Raw genomic sequence first — 21,098 nt, 5'->3', positions numbered from 1 at the left:
AAAATGAACATTCCTTTTTAATAAAAGGAATCCTTTTTTAGTTTCCTTTTTTAGAAAAAAAAAACATTTTTATTTTTTACATGCATAGAATGCAATGCACACAACAAAAATAAACATTTAATTATTACCCATTGTTTCTCTGTCTGTACTTGTACTGTGAACAATGACAAAGTTAACAGATGAATTAAGTGTATTTAAGTGCCATTCAGTTGGGGTTTTAAATAAAGCATTTTCTGAGATGCACATTAAACACATAAAACATTAATTTATCTTTTAATTATTGAACATTAACTTTACTTTTTGGTAAACAAAGGAGATTTACTATTAAAAATAAAACATGGAAGAAATGTTGTGTGATTAAACCTTAAAAAAAATAAAAATAATGTTGGATTATTATTATTAATTTTTTTTTAGTAGTAGGCTATGTACATTCTGCTGAACAATAGTCTTTAACCGGACTTTTATTTGGACTTGTATGTGATGTGACGCTAGTTTTACTCAAATCAAATGGTCAAATGCTCATGAAGTGACTGTCAGAGCAGTTCTGGAGATGTTGTTCATGTGTTCACGTCCTTATTTAGTGAGACAATAGATGCTGAAATACCACGAGCGCGCACTTCAGTGTGTGTGATAAAGGAACTCGTGCTTCTGCGCCATTCGTTAACACAGAGAGCATGCAGGATTCATATTTAAATAGACGGTTCCGGCTTAATATGTACAGATATTTGTCCAAATCGTGATTTGATGTAAGTGCAATGACCTATTTTTGATTAATTCATTCAAAATTTGGCAAATTCTGTGCCATTCCATGTTAAACTGTAAATTCCGTTTTTATGACTGGATTCCGCGGTTCCCTCCGCATTTTCTGCATCGCGGAAATCATAGGGCCCTAGTTGTGGTATGTTAGCTTTATTTTGCAATGGACACCAGCAACGACGTTCTCTTTACGTTTTCCCACGCCCTCAAATCAAAACACTGCTGACTCCTTGCAGTATGCGATTTCGGACTCAGCGATTGTGTCTCCTTCCACTTTGTGGGTGACGTAAACGCGTTGTGTCACATAAAAAAAAAATAATTGCGAAAGAACCTGACGTGAGATTTAAAATAAATTAAAAGAAGCTTCGAGGCAGAGGAATGTGCCTCGATCATTTTTTGTAATCAAGTTACTCGAGGAATCGTTTCAGCCCTAAAATATACACCGTTGCTGTTTTTTTTCCAATCGAGCAGTGAGTGATTTTTTTCTTTCCTTTGTTGTTTTCTTAGCATTATTGGCACAGACAGCAGCAGGTATATTAGGTTGCAGTTACTTTAGGATCGACTGCATAAATCTAATCAGAGTTGGGGATACGTGATACTGTATTCTAATTACTTTTCCTGGTAACGCAAAAATTGAATGCGTAACATATAAAATTAAATATAAAAAAGTAATTTGATTACAGTTAATAATGTCAATAAATTTGTTACTTAAGTAGAAATAGCAGTGTGCCTTTTAATAAATCATTGGAGATTGCGAGCTAAAATGCAGGCGAGTCCTACAACATTTAGATGCAATGAAAGGTTGATGCCTATCATATTTCAAAATGTTGCACAGGATTTCACATATTTTTGTCTGGCATTATAGTTTGGGAAATGCTCAACAAGTGAATGTGTACAGTAGGGTTGGGCCGATAGACGATTTATACCTGCGGTTCTCAATTCCAGTCCCCGCGCCCCTGCTCTGCACATTTTGAATGTTTTTCTAATGCTTCAGATGTTTGTTCTATTTGAACGCAAGTTCCCTGTGAAGTGGACATCACAAGATATTCCGCCATGATTCCAGTTCAAAGTGAATGTATATGTTGCATTCAAAGTGCACTGAAGTGTGCGTGACGTGAATATGATGTCCATGTGTGAAGATGTTGCGGAGCTGGAGAGCTGGGGGGCGTGAGGACTGGAATTGAGAAGCGCTGGCGTAAGAGTAGGAATTGTTGTTTGACATTTCTCAGATCACAAATGCAGACATGGTTTTATGTTTACACAGCACGAAGCAACACGTAAAAAAACTTAAGTCATTATAATCCATAATTGTGTCCCCACTGGATGCATTTAATGGCTTGTTTGTAATGAGTTTTATTGTTTTTGTCTTGTCTCGCCAATGTTCTGACCGGGAAATACAGTATAATAAGGGGCATAACATTTCCGTTGCATGCTTTGCATTCGGCCAATCACAAAGCACTGGCCATAGCTGGCCAATCAGTGCACACCTCACTTTTCAGATTGATGAGCTTTGTAAAAAACGACACATTTCAGATTTTTTTTTTAACCTTAAACTGCGTGAACACATTTAATTACACCAAATACCCCAAATAATGTTCTTTTTAGCAACATTGTACGATCCCTTTAACCAGGGTTTCCGTGGGATCAAATTTAAGGCCTAAAAAAGTCTTAAATTGTACAAGAAAGTCTTAATTATGATATCAAGAGGTATTAAATTTGGGGATGGACAGACCAGAATTGCGATCTGGCTTAATGTGACGATTAAACTTCAAGAGGCTATGATTTAATTAAATAAACTAAAGCGCTGCATGTCAAAGTCCGGTGCTGCACTGCTTTGTATTCTGCCATTAACCAGGGAAACAGTAGTGCTGGCCAATATAGCTAAAATATAACTTTTCATATCATTCGGTATCAATAATTATTCACATTTTTTAAAACTAAAAGAAATTTTTTTTTAAGCACTGTATTTTTAAATTAACACAATTTGAGACAAGAAACTAATAGGTTTTTTAAACAATCAAACACAAAACAAAAATTAAATATCTAATTTCTAATGTTTTATATGCAGATTAAATAGGTCTTTATTGAATAAGTCTAATTGTATAGGCCACAGGAGGGCGCAAAGACCAAAATAATGCAGCATATTTAAATTGTCAACACAAGGAAGTAGCTTTGTAAAATCATGCATTACATCTAAACTATCATTTCGGAAATTACATAAACATTTGTGAACAAAACAGCATCATGTATTTATGCATTTCTTAATCCAAAGACCCGAAGCGCCATTCACAAAGATCGTTTTGCAGCGAGTGCAGCAGTCATATTTGTCTGTCTAATGAGCTGAATATGCATCTGTGTGAATGGCTTGGTTTCGGTTTGAACCTTTATCAAGATCTTCTCTGCATTAAGCTTCTACACTCACCTAAAGGATTATTAGGAACACCTGTTCAATTTCTCATTAATGCAATAATCATCCAATCACATAGCAGTTGCTTCAATGCATTAAGGGGTGTGGTCCTGATCAAGACAATCTCCTGAACTCCAAACTGAATGTCAGAATGGGAAAGAAAGGTGATTAAAGCAATTTTGAGCGTGGCATGGTTGTTGGTGCCAGACGGACTGGTCTGAGTATTTCACAATCTTCTCAGTTACTAGGATTTCCACGCACAACCATTTCTAGGGTTTACAAAGAATGGTGTGAAAAGGGAAAAATCATCCAGTATACAGCAGTCCTGTCAGCGAAAATGCATTGTTGATGCTAGCGGTCACAGGAGAATGGGCCGACTGATTCAAGCTGATAGAAGAGCAAATTTGACTAAATTAACCACTAGTTACAACCGAGGTGCGCAGCAAAGCATTTGTGAAGTCACAACACACACAACCTTGAGGCGGATGGGCTACAACATCAGAAGACCCCACTGGGTACCACTCATCAATTAATATCAATATCACAAAATGAGTGCTGGTTTTCCTCCAAAAATCAGCATGATTACAAATGTGATATTGATTTTATACAACTGTTCAACAAACAAGGTTAATATTAAGAGACTTACGTTTTAGACACTATATTGCCTGTTTTTGTTAATAATATCAAAATATTACTTATGTATGTGTAACTGCAAGTTAAATGCATTATTCCGTGTGTAAATGCCATTTCAGATGCAGCTTCTGTGTTTCCTGTGCATTGCAAAGATGAATTTTGTTGATTGATATTTTCATTTGATTGATAACAGCCTAAATACCTTATTATAATTGACTTAAATATAAAAACTTTATTCAAATTGATAATGCACACTTTTAGAAAAAATGGCTTTAAGGTAAAAATGACCATAAAAGGTAAAGGGAAGTTGGGAAGTCATGGCCTAGTGGTTAGAGAGTTTGTCTCCTAACCCTAGGGTTGTGGCTTCGAGTTTTGGGCCGGCAATACCACGACTTGGGTGCCCTTTAGCAAGGCACCGAACTCCCAATTGCTCCCCGGGCGCCGCAGCTGGCCACTGCTCCAGGTGTGTGTTCACGGTTTGTGTCTGTTCACTGCTATGTGTGTGCACTTTGGATGGGTTAAATGCAGAGCACGAATTCTGAGTATGGGCCACCATACTTGGCTGTATGTCACGTCACTTTTACTCCCTTTCACTAAAAATAAATTTAAACTTATTGGAAAATATTAATTTCTGTCTCTGCTGTGAACTGACCACCACACAGAATATGAAGAATATAAAAAAAAAAATCAGCTGTCAACTGGTGTCCTCAAGATATCAGCACAGTAACACTCAAATTATTATTGATAAAATTCCAGAAAATAGAGAGATAATGTTTTAATATCGCACACCCCTAGCTGCCAGCCGTTCCGTGCAATTGGCAGAGCTGAATGTAAAATTTTAAAACCACATACACTATTCTAACCCTTGCCAAAAAGAGCTTAACTTTAGGTTGTCAGTGTTCTTTTCATTTTCTCTCTTCTTCAGTCCTTTATTTTCTTGCGGTACTTAGCGGAAAGCAGTGACCGAGTGATTGACAGCTAATGTTAACCAAGCATTAATGTTAAAAATGTAAGGATAAAATCTGTAAATATATAATTTGTAGTTGCGATGCTCCTAAATTTTTGCTGGTGCTCCCTACTTTTTGACGCTGAGAGCACCAGTGCTTTCCCATGTAAAAAAAAAAAAAAGTACATTTTGAGCCCTGCTTACAAATCTTCTTTATGCACCAAGAGCTTAGAACACTCCAGAGAGAAAGGATTTTTTTTCCAGTTTTCAAATTGTCAAAGCTCTTGCGCCTCACCCCCCCCCCCCAAAAAAAAACTAATTTACATTTGTATTTATTTTTCATATAATAATATAATTTCATTTACTTGTGAATTTCATTTACTTTGTGTTTCAAATTTTTTTTGCTGCTGAGCATTTACTATATTTTCTATATTTACTACTTTGAACAGTGCACACGTACGCATTTTATTTCATTAAAAAACTAATTTCATATTTTCTAGCGGAAGTTGTCATAGTTGGGTAAACTTCTATAGTGGTAAATGAAACTACATTAAATGTTTTGTCACAATAGTGTTTCTACAAGAGGGAGAAAATAGAAAGACTATTAATCAATTTCGATGTCTTCATTCACTATCAATTCACATGAATCTAATTTGAACTGGCTTTTTATGGGAGCGGCAGTGCAATACTTTAATAAAAAAAAAAAATAGATAGGGCTATGTCAAATATTGTTTCTATTTTAGTTTTAAAGGTCCCGTTTTATGCGCTTTTTCGAAGCTCTGATTGTGTTTACAATGTGCAATATAACATGTGTTCATGTTTCGCGTGTAAAAAAAACCCACTGTATTTTTAACACAATTCACCTATCTGTATACTGCTGTTTTCACTGTCACAAAAACGGGCTGATGACTTCCTTGTTCTATGAAGCCTCTCCTTCAGAAATACGTAACGAGTTCTGATTGGGCCAGCGGTACCTGTGCTGTGATTCGACAGCAGCTGAGAGCAGGCTGCCCTCCTGGTAACGTGATTGGGCTAGGACGCACGTGCTGGAGATGTATTTATAGTCACAGGAGCGTTTTTACTGACGAGATGCGCATGAAAACCGCATTCGTTTTTTTTTTGCACAGCCCTAACATCTAGCTAACAAAGCTAAACAGCGTTGCCCTTCGTGTAATAAGTTACAGAAACTGTTAAACGCACCAACGTAAATAATAAAATGCACTTACCAGTTGTGGTCCATAAACAACGCCTTCTCCAGACAAAGAGGGAACTGCTCCATCTTTGAAGAATAATCTTGTGCAAATCCGGCATTAAACTGATTGAGATTGAGAAAGTTGTCCTCAGCAAAATGAGCTGCACATAGTTTTACATGTGCATTATAATTTTCGGGAACCGAGTTAAACATAAATTGTAACCATTAATCTCTAAGTACAGCGTCCCTGGGAAGCCCAAACAAAGATGATTGGACTCCAAGATAAAAAAATAAAAAAAACAGCGTTTCAACGACATGGCGACAAACACAAACAGCTCTTCCTTCTTCTCCGTCGGAGCGCAACAAGGCCACGCCCCCCTTTTTGTGAATTCATGTTGGCGGTGGTTAGTCAAAAAAAAATGTTTTAGTGACGTCATTACTACAGGCACTAGATGGGTGTAGTCCAAACGGGTAATTTTTTGTAGGCGAATTCTGTTAAATCAAATATCTCGCTTGGCATTTAACTTTGAGCTTTAGAATTTTACAGATATTATTTATACTCTAACAACAACATTACACACTAACTAAAGTTTAAAACATGGGATCACGAAGAAGGGGACCTTTAATGAAAAACCAGGGCCCCCCCCCCAGGTCATTTTTTTGGGGCCTTATGGGGGATCCCGGACCCCAGCCCCCCTCAATTCAAAAACTGCATCATACGACCCTTTTAACATAAAATAAATAAATAAAAATACTTTCAACTGTTCAATTGCGGAGCACACGCTGCACCTTGTTTGATTAAGGCGCAATAATGCTACCTGGGAGGTCAACCAGGAACTGGCGGTGAAGTATTTTTGTCGTGTTATCAGAAGAGTCCTATTCATTTTAAATATTATGGGTATCGCCAATTCCGGTATATTGTCACAATATTAACAAAATTAACACAATGTCTATATTTCATATTTTGTATATGCGATTATAATCAATACTTGGTATATTGCGATATTCCTACAGTGAAAGAGTTTGGTCATATCACCCACCACTATTAAAAACCATAGTTTGTTCATTTTTGAATGATAAATCTCTTTAATAAAACATTGTGAGCTGTTAACATTTTACTGCAATGTTGCTCATATGAGACCTACAGATTATGTATTTGAATGTATTTATTATGTCTTAGAGTTAATTCACTGCGGCCACTCAACTGAGCCTGCCCTTCTCTCGTTTACTGAAGCCCTGCGACTGGCAAGAGCAGCTTCAAAATCCTCAGTACTCATCTTGCTGGATCTGTCTGCTGCTTTTGACACTGTTAATCACCAGATTCTGCTGTCCACCCTCAGAAAGATGGGCCTCTCTGGAACCGCAGTCCTGTGGTTTAAGTCCTACCTCTCCAAGACACCCTGAAGGTTCTAGCGGAGTGGTGAAGTTTCTAAGTCACAACAACTTGCTACTGGGGTTCCTCAAGGCTCAGTACTTGGACCACTTCTCTTCTCCATCTACATGACGTCATTAGGATCTGTCATTCAGAAGCATGGCTTTGCCTATCACTGCTACGCTGATGACACACAACTCTACTTCTCATTCCAACCAGATGACCCGACGGTAGTTGCTCGCCTGTCTGAGAGACATTTCTAGCTGGATGAATGACCATCACCTTCAGCACAACCTTGCTAAGACAGAACTGCTGGTGATTTCAGCTTACTCCATTAAGTTGCCACTCGCATCAAAATCAAGGTACTGATGCTTGCCTACAAGACGGCCACTGGCACGGCAACAGTATACCTGAACTTGCAAGTTCAATCTTATGTGGCCTCCAGAAGTTTGCATTCTGCAAGTGAACGATGCCATGTGGTGTCTTCCCAAGGAGGTTCAAAATCACTCTCACTCACCTTTTCCTGGACCGTGCCCAGCTAGTGGAATGACCTCCCAATCTCAATTCGAACAGTCTTTACTCATTTAAAAAAAAAAAAAAAAAAACATCTAAAAGACTCATCTTTTTCGCCAGCACCTAACCAACTAATACTAGCATTTATCATTTCTTTTCTTGTTTCGTCTCATTCTTGAAAAAAAAAACAAAAAAACCTGGCTACGTGTTCTGTTCTGTTCTAGACTAAAGCCCCTTTCACACTGCCATTGCAGCAAATACATGGGTAAAGTGTTCTGGCAATTGTTCCCGGGTCACCAGATTTTGCACTTTCACACTGCCAGTGATGACCCGGGATATGTGTGTGCTTTCACACACAACCCGTAAAGATCCCGTAACTACATGTGACATCAGGGCGTGACGTGTAATGTATGAGTCGAAAACATTAGGAACGTCATACTTCCACTGAAGCAAGCAAACGAACTGATCTCTTCTTCATTACAGTTTGCACATATTTTTTCGTTGCGAATGTTGATCTTCCTTCAAAACAGCCGGTAAAAGAGTCACTTCGACATGGCATTAGATCTGGCTTTTGTTCACGCAACGCGTATCCGGGGTTGAACCCGGCAGTGTTACTAGGTCCTCCGTTCTCTTGTTGGTCTGATTGCTTCTATTGTTCTCATTTGTAAGTCACTTTGGATAAAGGTGTCTGCTAATTGATTAAATGTAAATGTAAATTATCTGATTAACTTGTTTAATTATATTTTTAAAAAAATTGCCTAATAAACAATTTTGGTCATAAAGTTGGTACTTTGAGCCACATCTTGGTTAAGAAATGTTAATTTATCAATATATTATGCATTTTTATAATGCCATTAACCATATTATTATGCTGAAGTAATATATTGCATGTCAGATTTTACATGATTTGGCCCATGGTGTTGGAAGAATTGTGACAGCTTGTGTATGTACACGTTTCAAAACAATGTATGATAAGGACCGAAAGGGAGAGCAAGAAGAGAATGAGGAGAGAAAGAAATAGAGAGAGAGAGAATAAGAGATTTCAGATTTGTGTAACGGTTGTTGTTTTGTACACAATGCAAGTTCAGTTAATCAACTCTAAATTCTGAAATGCATTGAAAAATATGTAATAAAAGTAGAAAATGTGTTTTTATATAAGAAACCATTTGATGAGATACTCAACTATTTCTTTTATTGTTCAATTTCTTAGAATTCCCTCAGAGCTGCGATTCCAGCGTACCGTTGGTGGCACAGGAGTTGATGCGCAAGATGATTCGGAGGTTTGCCTTAGAGTATGCATGTAAAAGCCAGGCTCACGAGGGTCTGAATGTCCTTAGCGAAACCTCCGAGCTTCTCCCCAATCAGCCGGATCGTGATGGGCCTCTGGACCTCACCATTAGCCGAGCTTCTCAGGCCCTGCAAGGTAATAAAGGCTTTTTATTTTTTTATGGAAATGACAACAGTTTTCAATTCAAAAGACCAGATTCTGGAGTTTGTAGCTTTGCAATATTAAACAGTATCACTGTTAATATTCAGACACTTTTTTTCAGTCTTTTCAGAGAATCTGGTCTATTGGCTTTCATTTATTATGCTTATCATTGAAAGGCACAGAACTCTGAATTAATGGTCAATTTACTGAGTGTAGGGATATGCCGGTATAAACTTCTCATGTTGCGATTAATTGCTAATACTTTTATCACGGCATTATCACGATGTTGAAATATAGTTAAAAAAAAATACAGTATAACAGGTTTAATAACTTTTTTTCTTATAACAGAAATAACTGAATATTTAAATACAATAAAGCAATACAGAAAAATATATAAAGTAAACATTTTACACAGATTAAAGTGCAAAAGAACTATAAAGCATATAGCTACATTTGCTACAGAAGTTATTAATCTTTGAAAAAAAAATACAAGTCTTAGTTCATGTTAGCTAATTAAATAACACAGTTGCAACTTTTGATTTTAATAACGTGTTTGATAGATAAATGTTTCGAAGAAATTTTCATTGGCAGTTTGTTAAATAATTAAGTCCTAATGTAAAGTGTGACTGAACAATAAAGAATCAAAACACTTTCAAATAATATCTAGGGGATGTTGTAGTCCAGATAAATGTAAAAAAAAAAAAAAATTGAAAATTATTAGACTATTAAGTACGTTTTAGAAAATAGCTGCTTTATTTATGGGGTTTCCAGGGTAATGGCTGCATTTTCTGCAGTTTAGTGTCATCTGCTGTCAGAGAGTGAATCTGTTTTCATTCAGTGCATCTCTCACACGTTCCCCTGTTTGCTTGTTACCTCTTATAGTTGATGGAGTACTTGACCTCTCAAAGAAAAACACATCAGCAGAAAATGAAACTACTCAAAGAATGTTTTCAGGGTGAGTACTTCAGGTTTTGTTTACCAAGTTCTGTTCTTGACTTTCTTCATCCTTCCAAAGCCAAAGAAAAATTTGGTACTAAAATGGTAATATTTTGACCCAAGTAATATGGATGAGCTTTTTATTCCAGAAAATATAAATTGATAAATTATTTTGTGTGAACAAATTCTACTCCTGATTCATTTGATGTGTTTTATGTACAACTTAGTGGTGGTTTTGTTGCACTGCCAAAGGGGTTGACTCTTTTCTAACTTGTTGGAAGGTAACGTCACATTGATCGGCAGTCAGGGGCTTTACTTGTTCCTTTGTACCGCCTGTATTTATTCATTTGTTTGATCTATTCGTTGATTTATGCTATATTATTTTCACATGAGAAAATAGACACCAGAGTCGCACAAAATGCATCTGCATTGCAAAGATACTGGAAGTAATCCCATAAGCGCTTGTCTTTCTCCACACAATTGATGAGAGACTGTCCTTCCAAGAAGTATCGTTTGAAACCTAAGGCCAAAAACAAACTCAAAGGCTTTGTGTTATACAGACAATTGAGAAGTGAGTGATGTTACCAAAAGACAAGGCAGTAAAGGAGTGGACCCTGAGTGCGTCCTGTCATTGGTCTGCTCACCAGTACATTTCTCATCCTCCCACTCACCTCCCCTTAGGAGACCAATCAGAGAGGACTTTTTGGATCGCAGCTCTGAGTTTGCAGAAGGTTTGCTCTCTAAAGCCTTGAAAGATATTCAGTCTGGATCACTGGATATTCACAAAGCAGCCATACTATACGGGATACCTCAGAAAACCTTACAGTTTCAGACAGAGGCATTATTGCCAGAGTGGAAGGCAGGGGAACCATCGATTTTTGGTGACAGTGGCAAGGGCACAGAGGCAGTGTCCCCAACCAATGACACTCGACTAGTCCTGCAGAAGGTAGCAGCATGGGCTCACTCACAGTCAAAGCAGTCTGAAGTAAGAAAATGTAAATTTACATCACCAGAGCACACCGAGCTAAAGTTCCCGGCAGCCGTGACTGCCTCGTCATACCTTCACCACTTAACCTTGCAGAGGATCGTCTCGCAGCTACGGGAGCAGAACGACGGGACTGAGACTGCAACATCTCCTCAGAGTCTTGCTGCTGGGCCAGCTGTGCACATCCGAGTCCCTCAGGTATGCTTCAGTGCTCAGCCCAAAGCCCAGCTGGATCTGGCTGGCCTGGTGGATGCTGTATACCAAGCCAACAAAGCCTCTGATGGGTCCACTGCTTTCCACAAGTTGAAGACCATTCTCCCTAAACAGGGCTTGATGGAAAGCCACTCTGGCCTCGAGTCACATCTACTCCAGGGTGACCTGCCTCCACTGTGTCTGATCATGAAGAACGGGAGCATTGGCGGGAGCGTCACTGGAAGTGTGGTTGACAGCGGAGATGATGACCGCCGAGACAAGCAGCCACGGAAAAAGCGGGGCCGTTATCGGCAATATGACTACGATATCCTGGAGGAGGCCATAGCCATGGTGATTAGTGGGAAGATGAGCGTGTCGAAAGCTCAGGGCATTTATGGGGTGCCACACAGCACCTTGGAGTACAAAGTCAAAGAGCGAACGGGCACACTCAAGACCCCACCAAAAAAGAAGCTCCGTCTTGTTGAAGCAGCAACCTCAGGCTCAGGAAAGTCAGGGACAACAACCAATGCCTCATCTACTGCCTACAAACAGTCTTAACTCAAAACCAAAACCTCAACTATTTCATAGAAATGGTTTCAACTAAACATTGCCTAAACTACAGCCAACAAGGATTAAAAAACATGCAGTCAGGACCTCATTTAGACTTCGAAGATACACTTGAACAGGTTTAATGGTACATTTTATCAAGCTACAAAACATGCCTTTAAAAAAAATCTATTCAGGTGTTTCACTGTGGGTATCTATATGAATATATTTAAAATATTGTAAAGCACTGTTGATTTTTAAGTTAATTACTCTTTTAAATCTAAGAAATATAATATTCAGGTTTTGTTCATACATAAGCTAATCTCAGCTTGACGATTGTTTTATGCAGCTTTCACACTAATTAGTCTATGTAGTGACTGGTCATTTCATTTGAAGTCTATCAACATTATTTTTATGGTGTCTGTGTGACAGCCTAGTGATAGAATGACTGTAACATCTCTTTAACTCACCAGTGGGAGATCTTAATATGCAATGGGTAGATATACACTCACCTAAAGGATAATGAGGAACACTATACTAATACTGCATTTGACCCCCTTTCGCCTTCAGAACTGCCTTAACTCTACATGGCATGGATTCAACAAGAAATGCTGGCCCATATTAATAGGATAACATCTTGCAGTTGATGGAGATTTGTGGGATGCACATCCAGGGCACGAAGCTCCCATTCCACCACATCCCAAAGATGCTCTATTGGGTTGAGATCTGGTGACTGTGAGGGGCCATTTTAGTCCAGTGAACTCATTGTCATGTTCAAGAAACCAATTTGAAATGATTTGAGCTTTGTGACATGGTGCATTATCCTGCTGGAAGTAGCCATCAGAAGATGGGTACATGGTGGTCATAAAGGGACGGACATGGTCAGAAACGATGCTCAGGTAGGCCGTGGCATTTAAACGATGCCCAATTGGCACTAAGAGGCCTAAAGTGAACATCAAGAAAACATCCCCCACACCATTACACCACCACCACCAGCCTGCACAGTGGTAACAAGGCATGATGCATCCATGTTCTCATTCTGTTTACGTCAAATTCTGATTCTACCATCTAAATGTCTCAACAGAAATTGAGACTCATCAGACCAGGCAACATTTTCCAGTCTTCAACTGTCCAATTTTGGTGAGCTTGTGCAAATTGTAGCCTCTTTTTCCTGTTTGTAGTGGAGATGAGTGGTACCCAGTGGGGTCTTCTGCTGTTGTGTGTGTTGTGGCTTCACAGATGATTTGCTGCATACCTCGGTTGTAACGAGTGGTTAATTTAGTCAAAGTTGCTCTTCTATCAGCTTGAATCAGTCGGCCCATTCTCCTGTGACCCCTAGAATCAACAAGGCATTTTTGCCCACAGGACTGCTGCATACTGGATGTTTTTCCCTTTTCACACCATTCTTTGTAAACCCTAGAAATGGTTGTGCGTGAAAATCCTAGTAACTGAGAAGATTGTGAAATACTCAGACCGATCCGTCTGGCACCAACAACCATGCCACGCTCAAAATTGCTTAAATCACCTTTCTTTCCCATTCTGACATTCAGTTTGGAGTTCAGGAGATTGTCTTGACCAGGACCACACCTCTAAATGCATTGAAGCAACTGCTATGTGATTGGTTGATTAGTTGCATTAATGAGAAATTGAACAAGTGTTCCTAATAATCCTTTAGGTGAGTGTAGGTAAGAGTTTACACTCGAGCAAAGAAAAATGTCTTTATTAAATGCATTTTCACCTCAATTTTAGCTGGCTCAACATCATGATGTCTGTCAGCCATTGGCGATGGACAATGTCATCTTCTATCGGCCCAATCCTAACTGAAATCCTCACTCAATATTCTCTTTTCAGAATTGAATTTCTTCTTTATAATGTTGTGTTGTTCCACAAACTAAAGACATCCTTGCATTATCTGCCTGCTGAAACCAAAAACAGTTCAGGGTAATTTTGCCTCTCCACTTAGACACTCCATGAATGAAGCAGTTCAGAGTAGAGTGCTGCCGAACTTGGATCAAAATTTCTCCTTGTCCATATTTCATAATGCACATACCATGGGACTGAAATGCAAAGCCTTATTCAAGTGCTGCTCTGAATTGCTTTGTTTTTATGACAAGGCTTCTATAGTTTTGCTGCTCTTGGTTGTTGTTTTGTTCATGCTACTGATTACTATGATGTTCTATGGCCTATTATACAACAGTTTCATTTCATTATACTGGTAATTCAACTATATTTATAGTATGGACTTTTTTCTTACTGTATTTAGAAGCTTGTATATAATATATAGTTGCACTTTACAAAAGTTGCACACATACTTGTGATACAGGTTCTTGTTTCGTTCTTGCTATGAAAAATATTGCCATAAACTGATTTTTAATGGCATCTTTTTTCACTTATCTTATTCACAAGTATAATTGTAGTGCTTTGCAAAGTGTAGCTGAAATGTTAATTTTTAGCTTTGGAAACATAAACATTTCGATATACAATGTTAATGTTTATCTTTGTGTTGTGAATGTTCTGTAAATTATTTACCTTTTGTTGTTCCTTAAAGTTAAAGTCCCCTTATCCTTAAAGAAAGAACAGATTTACTGATATATTCTTAAATTTAATTTGGAAACATTGATCAAGCCACCCCGAATGTTCTTCACTGCTCTTAACAACAGTGCCTGTTACAGCTACTGCTCAGTTATTTTGCAAGCCAGTAGCAGTTTTACATAAATCTTTGGAGAGAAAAAAAAAGTATTTCTATACTACTTCGGATTGTATATAATCTGTATTGTGGATTTATATACTGTTACCACAATTAACAATGTAAAAAAAAAAAGGGGGGGGGGTATAGATGTCACAGGCACATTTTCACTTTTAATGTAAAGGGTGGTCATGTAAGAGTTAATGTCATGCAGATTTTTTTTAATCACGTTTATTGTCAGTGCTGCATTCTCCTTTTCATTTGGTTTGGGGAATGCAGAACTCTGTTATTTCTCTTTTGTGTTCTAATAATTCTTAATATTGTGTCCTGTATAATTTCAATCCAAAAGCATTACTATTCTCAGGGTAACAACAGTCCTATTGAAACATAGCGCATGATAGTGTTAGAACTGCTCTTTTATTTCAAAATAAGGGCCCTTAGGTTTCTTTTATAGAGCCAAATATGGTTCATCCAAAGCCAATTTATTTGTTTTCTCACATATTATTGGGAAAGTTTATATTCGGGAGGGGTTACAGATCACAAAGGCATAATAAAAATTATTTAAATTGGGTTTAACATTTTCCCCCCTCAAAAAAGTTTGTCTTGATTTATAGATGGATAATTAAATAGATCAGTATCACCAATTTAGGCCTTTCCAAGTATGTTTAATTTCATATTCATAATGGATGCAGGATATTAATCATTTTGCAATCAGTTATTTATGCATATTTGTTGCACTATGATTGATTTTGCATTATTCCCTCTAATATCTAATTGTATGTGTGTTGTGTTATTTTTTTTTTCGATGTAATCAGAATAGGAAGTTTAAATGTTGTGTTGGTTTTGTGTTAAAGCACTTTTTTTTTGCTCTTGCACATTGATATGTGAAATTCTTTACTGCACTAAAACTAAAAGCTAATTGGTCATTTAAGCACGTTTTTGTGTCTTAAACATATTTGGTGTCGTCTCATTTGTAACATTTCAGGATTAGGGTAAGGTTAATCAAAGCGAGAATTAAATTAATTGTAATAAGATAGAAATACTGAAGGCATATTACTCCAGTGTGTTTTTATATCCTAAAATTGCAGTTTTTTTTTTTTTACGTTTCCCTCCATCCCTTAACAAACCTGCATTACCCCTTGGGGTAGTTTTATTTTAATTTCAAAGAGACAACATATTGCCTGCAAATTTTGTTGGTTTGTAATTGGTTTTATCAAGAGACACATTGATTCATCAGGAAACAAATTTATTCAAGTTTGATTTAAAATAATTAAATATTCTCTATAGTTTTCCTGAGTGTAAGCATTGCTACAATCGCCATCCTTTTGCCTTCAAGTTACCAATAAAAAAATGTTCCATGTACAGAGTTGTTTGTACTTTGTTGTAAATTTAGAAAACATGCATAAACTTGACAGAGGTGGAATATTACTTAATCAGTGGCGTTTAAACATTTTTAATTCTGCATATATATGACCATAACATGCAATCCAATGTCATGTGGTGCCTTTAAGGAGATTAGGAGTGCTCTTTTAAATACAGCTATGCAAACTTTATAATTCTGTAATATGTCTTTCTGGTAGGATTTTGTTAAAATTTTAATCCAATTCAAATGTTGTGCACATTACAACAGAGTAAAAAATAAAAAGCTCAGCTCACATTCATGAAAAGCTAATTATGTCAGTGATTGAGTAATGACTTAAACCAATTTATTTATGTAGTTCCTTAGGGCCAAGTGTGGAAGACCGGTCCAGGCTGGAGAAGGAAGGTGGTTCTAAAGCTCCAGTGGTCTGGAGAGTCACTGTGTTGGAGAAGGTCCTGTCTTCGCTTTGTTCCCATCATAGACTGCTACTCTGTCATATTTTAAAGGACATGCAGGAAGATTATAACATCTCTGTAACACTGCGGGATGCTCACAGAAGACAGTTTACGGCTGGATCTCTCAGTTGCCATGCTGATAAAAAATCACTTAATGAGGCCCCAATACTTACATTAAGTGACTGCTCAGTAACTGCTGGCATTTGTTGTAGAAAAGCTTGTAGGCTTCCAACGATTGCATTTTCTCCTCTATGCGTCTGTCTGAGGAACATTCATGGCAATGCCTGCCAAAATACATCTATGGCAAGTGTTGGGCAAGATATCTGTTCTAACCCCACTGTTTGTTGTGCTCACTCAAAACTACCCTCATGCCAGCTTCAGCACAATGGTGATCATAACTACATTTCTCTTGTAAAAGAAACTCTAATCACCCATCAATGTGATTGTAACTCTCACAATAGATGCCATAAAGGAAGCCGTAGCCCCTCCCCACCACCACTATCACCAAAGCCAGTGGACCTGGACTGTAAAATAGCGGTAAAGTCCAGTATCCTACAAATTCAGGACTGCAAGTCATTAAACATGGCACCACCTCCTCTCTTACCTCACAGAACTGAGGATGAAGATACAGCTTTGTACTCTAACACCCCTCTTCATGTGGGATCTCCTGATGAATGTTGTGAAAAGGTTGCACTGTTGTCTACACAAGCAGAGAAGGAGAATGACCACCACTGTGGGTCTTTTTTAGATCTAATTGATAGAGTCACTGAAAAGTTCAGAAGTATCCAACCTTCAGAGAAAGAACAAAATCTTCTTGCCCATGCTAGTCAAATATCCAAGACAGATGACACACATTTGACAGAAATTATAACAACTGTGCTACACAACAGTAGTGACAAAGATTACAACCTTAATGAGCTTTTACAACAGCATGTAGCCACTGAACAGCGATCCCCTCAGACACGTTCCCGTAAGAGACTGGAAACGTTAGTTGCCATGAGCAAGTCTCCTGATCTTCCATCATCAAGAAGACAAAGCTTACAAATCAAAAGAGATCTGGCCAGACTTAGTCAGACTTCATATTTCAAGAGGAATATAGGGTTTGAGAGAGATGGGTCCTTAAAAACGGGTAAAGCTGCACAGGTAACATACTCTCTTGTTGAACAGTCAGATTGTAGAAAGTTGGGCAGAATTCCCAAGGCAGGGGACTCAAAGCCTGTAAAAGATACCTTAGAAAATTTGACCACATATGCACAAACTAAGGAGACACCAAATAAACAAAAGAGGCAAGAAACTCAACCCCAACTTGTAAGTCTTGAAGAAACAATGCCTCTTGATGATAGGGCACAATTGCAAACAACTATTAGTGACCGGAAGGTAAAAGCAAAAGCTCACAAAGAGAAAAATCTGACTATTCAAGTTGGAAGAGCCAGACGAAATATTGTACCACCTCAGCGTTTCTCTTCCTATGTAACTGAGCCACGAAAAATGTATTTTGCAGCCTGTTTTTCAGAAAGTATATTCACCAAGCATTCCCTTAAGGACATTAGCTCAACAGCACTTGGCTCTACAGAAGAAATTGCTTGGCCAAATGATATATGTGACAAACACCCTTTTCAAACTGAGGATAAACGAGAAGACTGTGATGTGCCACAGAACGTAACTTCATCAAAAAATCTGATTTCATCCAAAAAAGAGCAACCGTGTGAGCACAAGGATAATGGAAGGAATCCTGATAAAGAGAGTGCAAGAAAAAGAAAACCATGCCAGAATTCTACTTCACCATCAAAAAGATCTAAACGCCATATGACCAACAGTCTAAACACTGACTCACAAAGTCCTACTGAAACTATTAACTTTACTACAACTGAGAGTGGACAAGAAGATAAAACAAGCCTGTCTGGACTGAAATATGAAAGTCCAATAAAGCTCATGTTTGTTTCCTCTGTGACGGGTGAAGATGGTGTAAAATATACTCTCAAAGCAGCTGCTTCAGGCTCAAATTCCGACGGAGAGATGTTTGATCCATGCGTGGATTCCTCATGGTCAGGCAGTGCCATCGATGAACATTTCCAGGATACAGTCCTTGAATCAGTTTCAGGGAGAACTGTTGAACATGGTGGAAACAAGTACACTTCAACAAAAGTGGTTTCATGTGATGCAGTATTGCCCAGTTGTTCAAACAATGAAGATGAAATCCAAGAAACACTACCAATTGTACATGAAACATCTCCAGTAAAAAGGCGTCCTGGGCGCCCCAAAAAAATAGGACCACATATTGTGAAGTCTGTGAAACGTCCCATCGGCAGACCTCCAAAACCCAAAATAACGGACTTCTGTCCTTCAACTGGTACAACCGGTTCCAGTGCAGTAAATCACAGGACAACAGAAATGTCTTGTAAGGATAATAGAAATAAAAATCTAAAAATCACCATAGCGAATGGAAGATCAAGAAGGGCAAAAAGAGTTGTTTCTGAAGATTTGAGCAATATCCCAGAACATCAACATGTTTTTGAACTATTAAATGGTGGCACACACAGTGAAATATGTTCTAGAAAGAATAGTAGTAACGATGAACTGCTTAAAGATCACCATTTTGTTATGCCTATTGAAGAAAGGAAATTTGTCTCTTCAGGCAGCAACATCAAATGTCAAAGACAGAGTGACATAGCAGTGTCAAGAAAACCAGGAAGACCTCCCAAAGTCAAAATTTCTGGGATCTCTGTCACTGTCACCACAGGGTCACCAAGGCAAAGAAAGATACATATAAAAAGGGACACAAATGATTCACATCTGCGCAGAAAGACTCTTATTGAATTTCAACCTTCCAAAGACCAGAAGACAATCTGCATTCCTACTGATATTCACAAGGATGTAGTGGATGCACCAAAAGAACATAGTCAGAATACCAGAGGGCAGTTCATACCAGTGAGGCATTCTGTTAGAGAACGCAAACCCTCCATTCATTTGCTCCACTCTGTTGCTACTGCCAGATCCTGTGCATTGGTTCGCAGGTCACGAAAACTACTGCTGAATAAGGTTAGCTGTGAATCCAGCCAGAACACAAAGAACAACCAAGAGCAAGGAGAGCTCCCAAAAAATGCACTTTCCACGAGGACCAAGAATGTCAGTTGCATACAAGATGTTCGTTTTTCTACCATTTCGATGGACTCAATTTTTTCATCAAATGAGGGCTTCAGGTGGTGGCCCACCTTAGCATCACCTGAAACTTTAAATGAAGAGTTAGCTAGGAGGATCAAGCTAATGTCCAACACTTGGGTATCAGATGTTGAGTATCAGGCTAACAAGTCAGGGGAGATTAAATCAGATCTTAAACCAAAAACTTGTGAGAAGCTCAGAGGTTCTGCTAAGAAGTCTGCTTCTGCCATCAAAATGCTTTTTGAGGGAAACTGTAATATGGAGAAACTCTGTACTTGGTTTATGCAATCCACAGAGACTCAGTCCCTTGCTATTGTAAAGAAGACCACGGAAAAAAATCCTAAGGATGTCTTTCACTACAACCTCAGCAGACCCAATTGCAAAGGCAATGTTTGCCCAAGTCCACAAGCAGAGAGACTCAGGAAACATGTCAAGAAATTTGCTAAAGTTGTCCCAAAGAGTCCGTCAATGCACAAACAAGCACAAGAAATGCTGTCCAAATCAACAAGATTACAAGCCAAGAGAAAGCTTTTTAATACATCATCGTTTAAACAGAGGCATGATGTTAGACATAGAATGTCTAGGTCTAGAAGCACATGGGTTGTCTATAGAACAGCTCTGCTTAGAGCGAGGCTAAAGTTTAAAACCAAGCCTAGGACAACATTAGGTGGTGATATGGCACACAAAGTGTTTGGTGATCAAATGAGGACAAGGACTTCAGGTGCTGAGACTCCAGAATTATGGAAAGAAATGCCTAACTTGGTAGGAAAGACATCCAGACCGGTCACGAAAGTTCAAAATGCATTAAATATTCTTGTCAAAACTCCTCAGAAAATGATTGGGATTGCCGATATTTCAAAGCAGAACAGAATCAGCTCGAAAGCTTGGAGTCCAGAGTCCCTAAAGCAGTGCAGGGTGTTTCTGAAAAAGATAAACTCCCCAAACACAAAGTCAGCGACAGAGGAATGTAACATTTGCACAGTAAAGCTCTATGATGTCTCACATCAAGAGGAGAATGAGGATGTTTTGGTGGGAGGGACACCTCCCAGTACAGTTAACCTTCCAATACAGCTGCACTCATCCCCAAAAAGCCAGAGAAAGGGAGGAGGAAAAAGAGGCAAACAGAAAAGTTGGAGCACAAGTCCATCTTCCCCAACAAAAATGCTCAGACAATCGAGGAGCAGCAGGGGTGTTCTAGGAGCAAGGTGGTGTGACTTTGTGCTCGGTAAGTCATCTTTTAGCATTATTTCACTATGCCTTAGAACAATGGCGTTATTTTAATGAAAAATGTCTAGAGCGCATTATTGTAGCGCAGATGAGAGTGCTCGCACTTAAAACGTGTCTCTGTGACCTGTGCACTCACAAATCTCTATGCTCGTGCTAGATATTAACTATTTTCGCTCCTGAATTAAACATGGTCAAACGATAAGCACTTTTAAAAAGTAGAACATATTTGTTCAGGTCCTTTACTTGATTTTTTTTTTTATTGTTGTATTTAAACTATGTATAAACTGGTTATTGTACATCGTTT

At 38.3% G+C, this 21,098-nt stretch overlaps 1 protein-coding gene across 13 annotated transcripts in view; it reads left to right on the top strand.

Moving 5' to 3' along the window:
* The window catches only part of LOC128026946 (ligand-dependent nuclear receptor corepressor-like protein), a 450,432-nt gene that overhangs the window by 44,868 nt on the left and 384,466 nt on the right, over positions 1 to 21,098 (top strand). For 5 of the 13 annotated variants that reach the window (XM_052614240.1, XM_052614243.1, XM_052614241.1 and 2 more), the window contains exons 5-7: positions 9,030 to 9,242; positions 10,131 to 10,203; positions 16,312 to 21,092. The exons of 2 other annotated variants lie outside the window; for them this stretch is intronic. In XM_052614240.1, the coding sequence (XP_052470200.1) occupies positions 9,030 to 9,242; positions 10,131 to 10,203; positions 16,312 to 20,848 (4,823 nt within the window). In that variant the 3' untranslated portion in view covers positions 20,849 to 21,092. Of the gene's footprint in view, positions 1 to 9,029; positions 9,243 to 10,130; positions 10,204 to 10,865; positions 15,956 to 16,311; positions 21,093 to 21,098 lie in introns of those variants that run through there. 6 more of the 13 variants (XM_052614245.1, XM_052614244.1, XR_008186574.1 and 3 more) reach the window with 6 other exon arrangements.

Source organism: Carassius gibelio, chromosome A14, assembly GCF_023724105.1.
Source record: "Carassius gibelio isolate Cgi1373 ecotype wild population from Czech Republic chromosome A14, carGib1.2-hapl.c, whole genome shotgun sequence".
In the NCBI taxonomy this organism is placed as follows: Eukaryota; Metazoa; Chordata; class Actinopteri; order Cypriniformes; family Cyprinidae; genus Carassius; species Carassius gibelio.
This window is presented reverse-complemented; position numbering and strand designations above follow the sequence as displayed.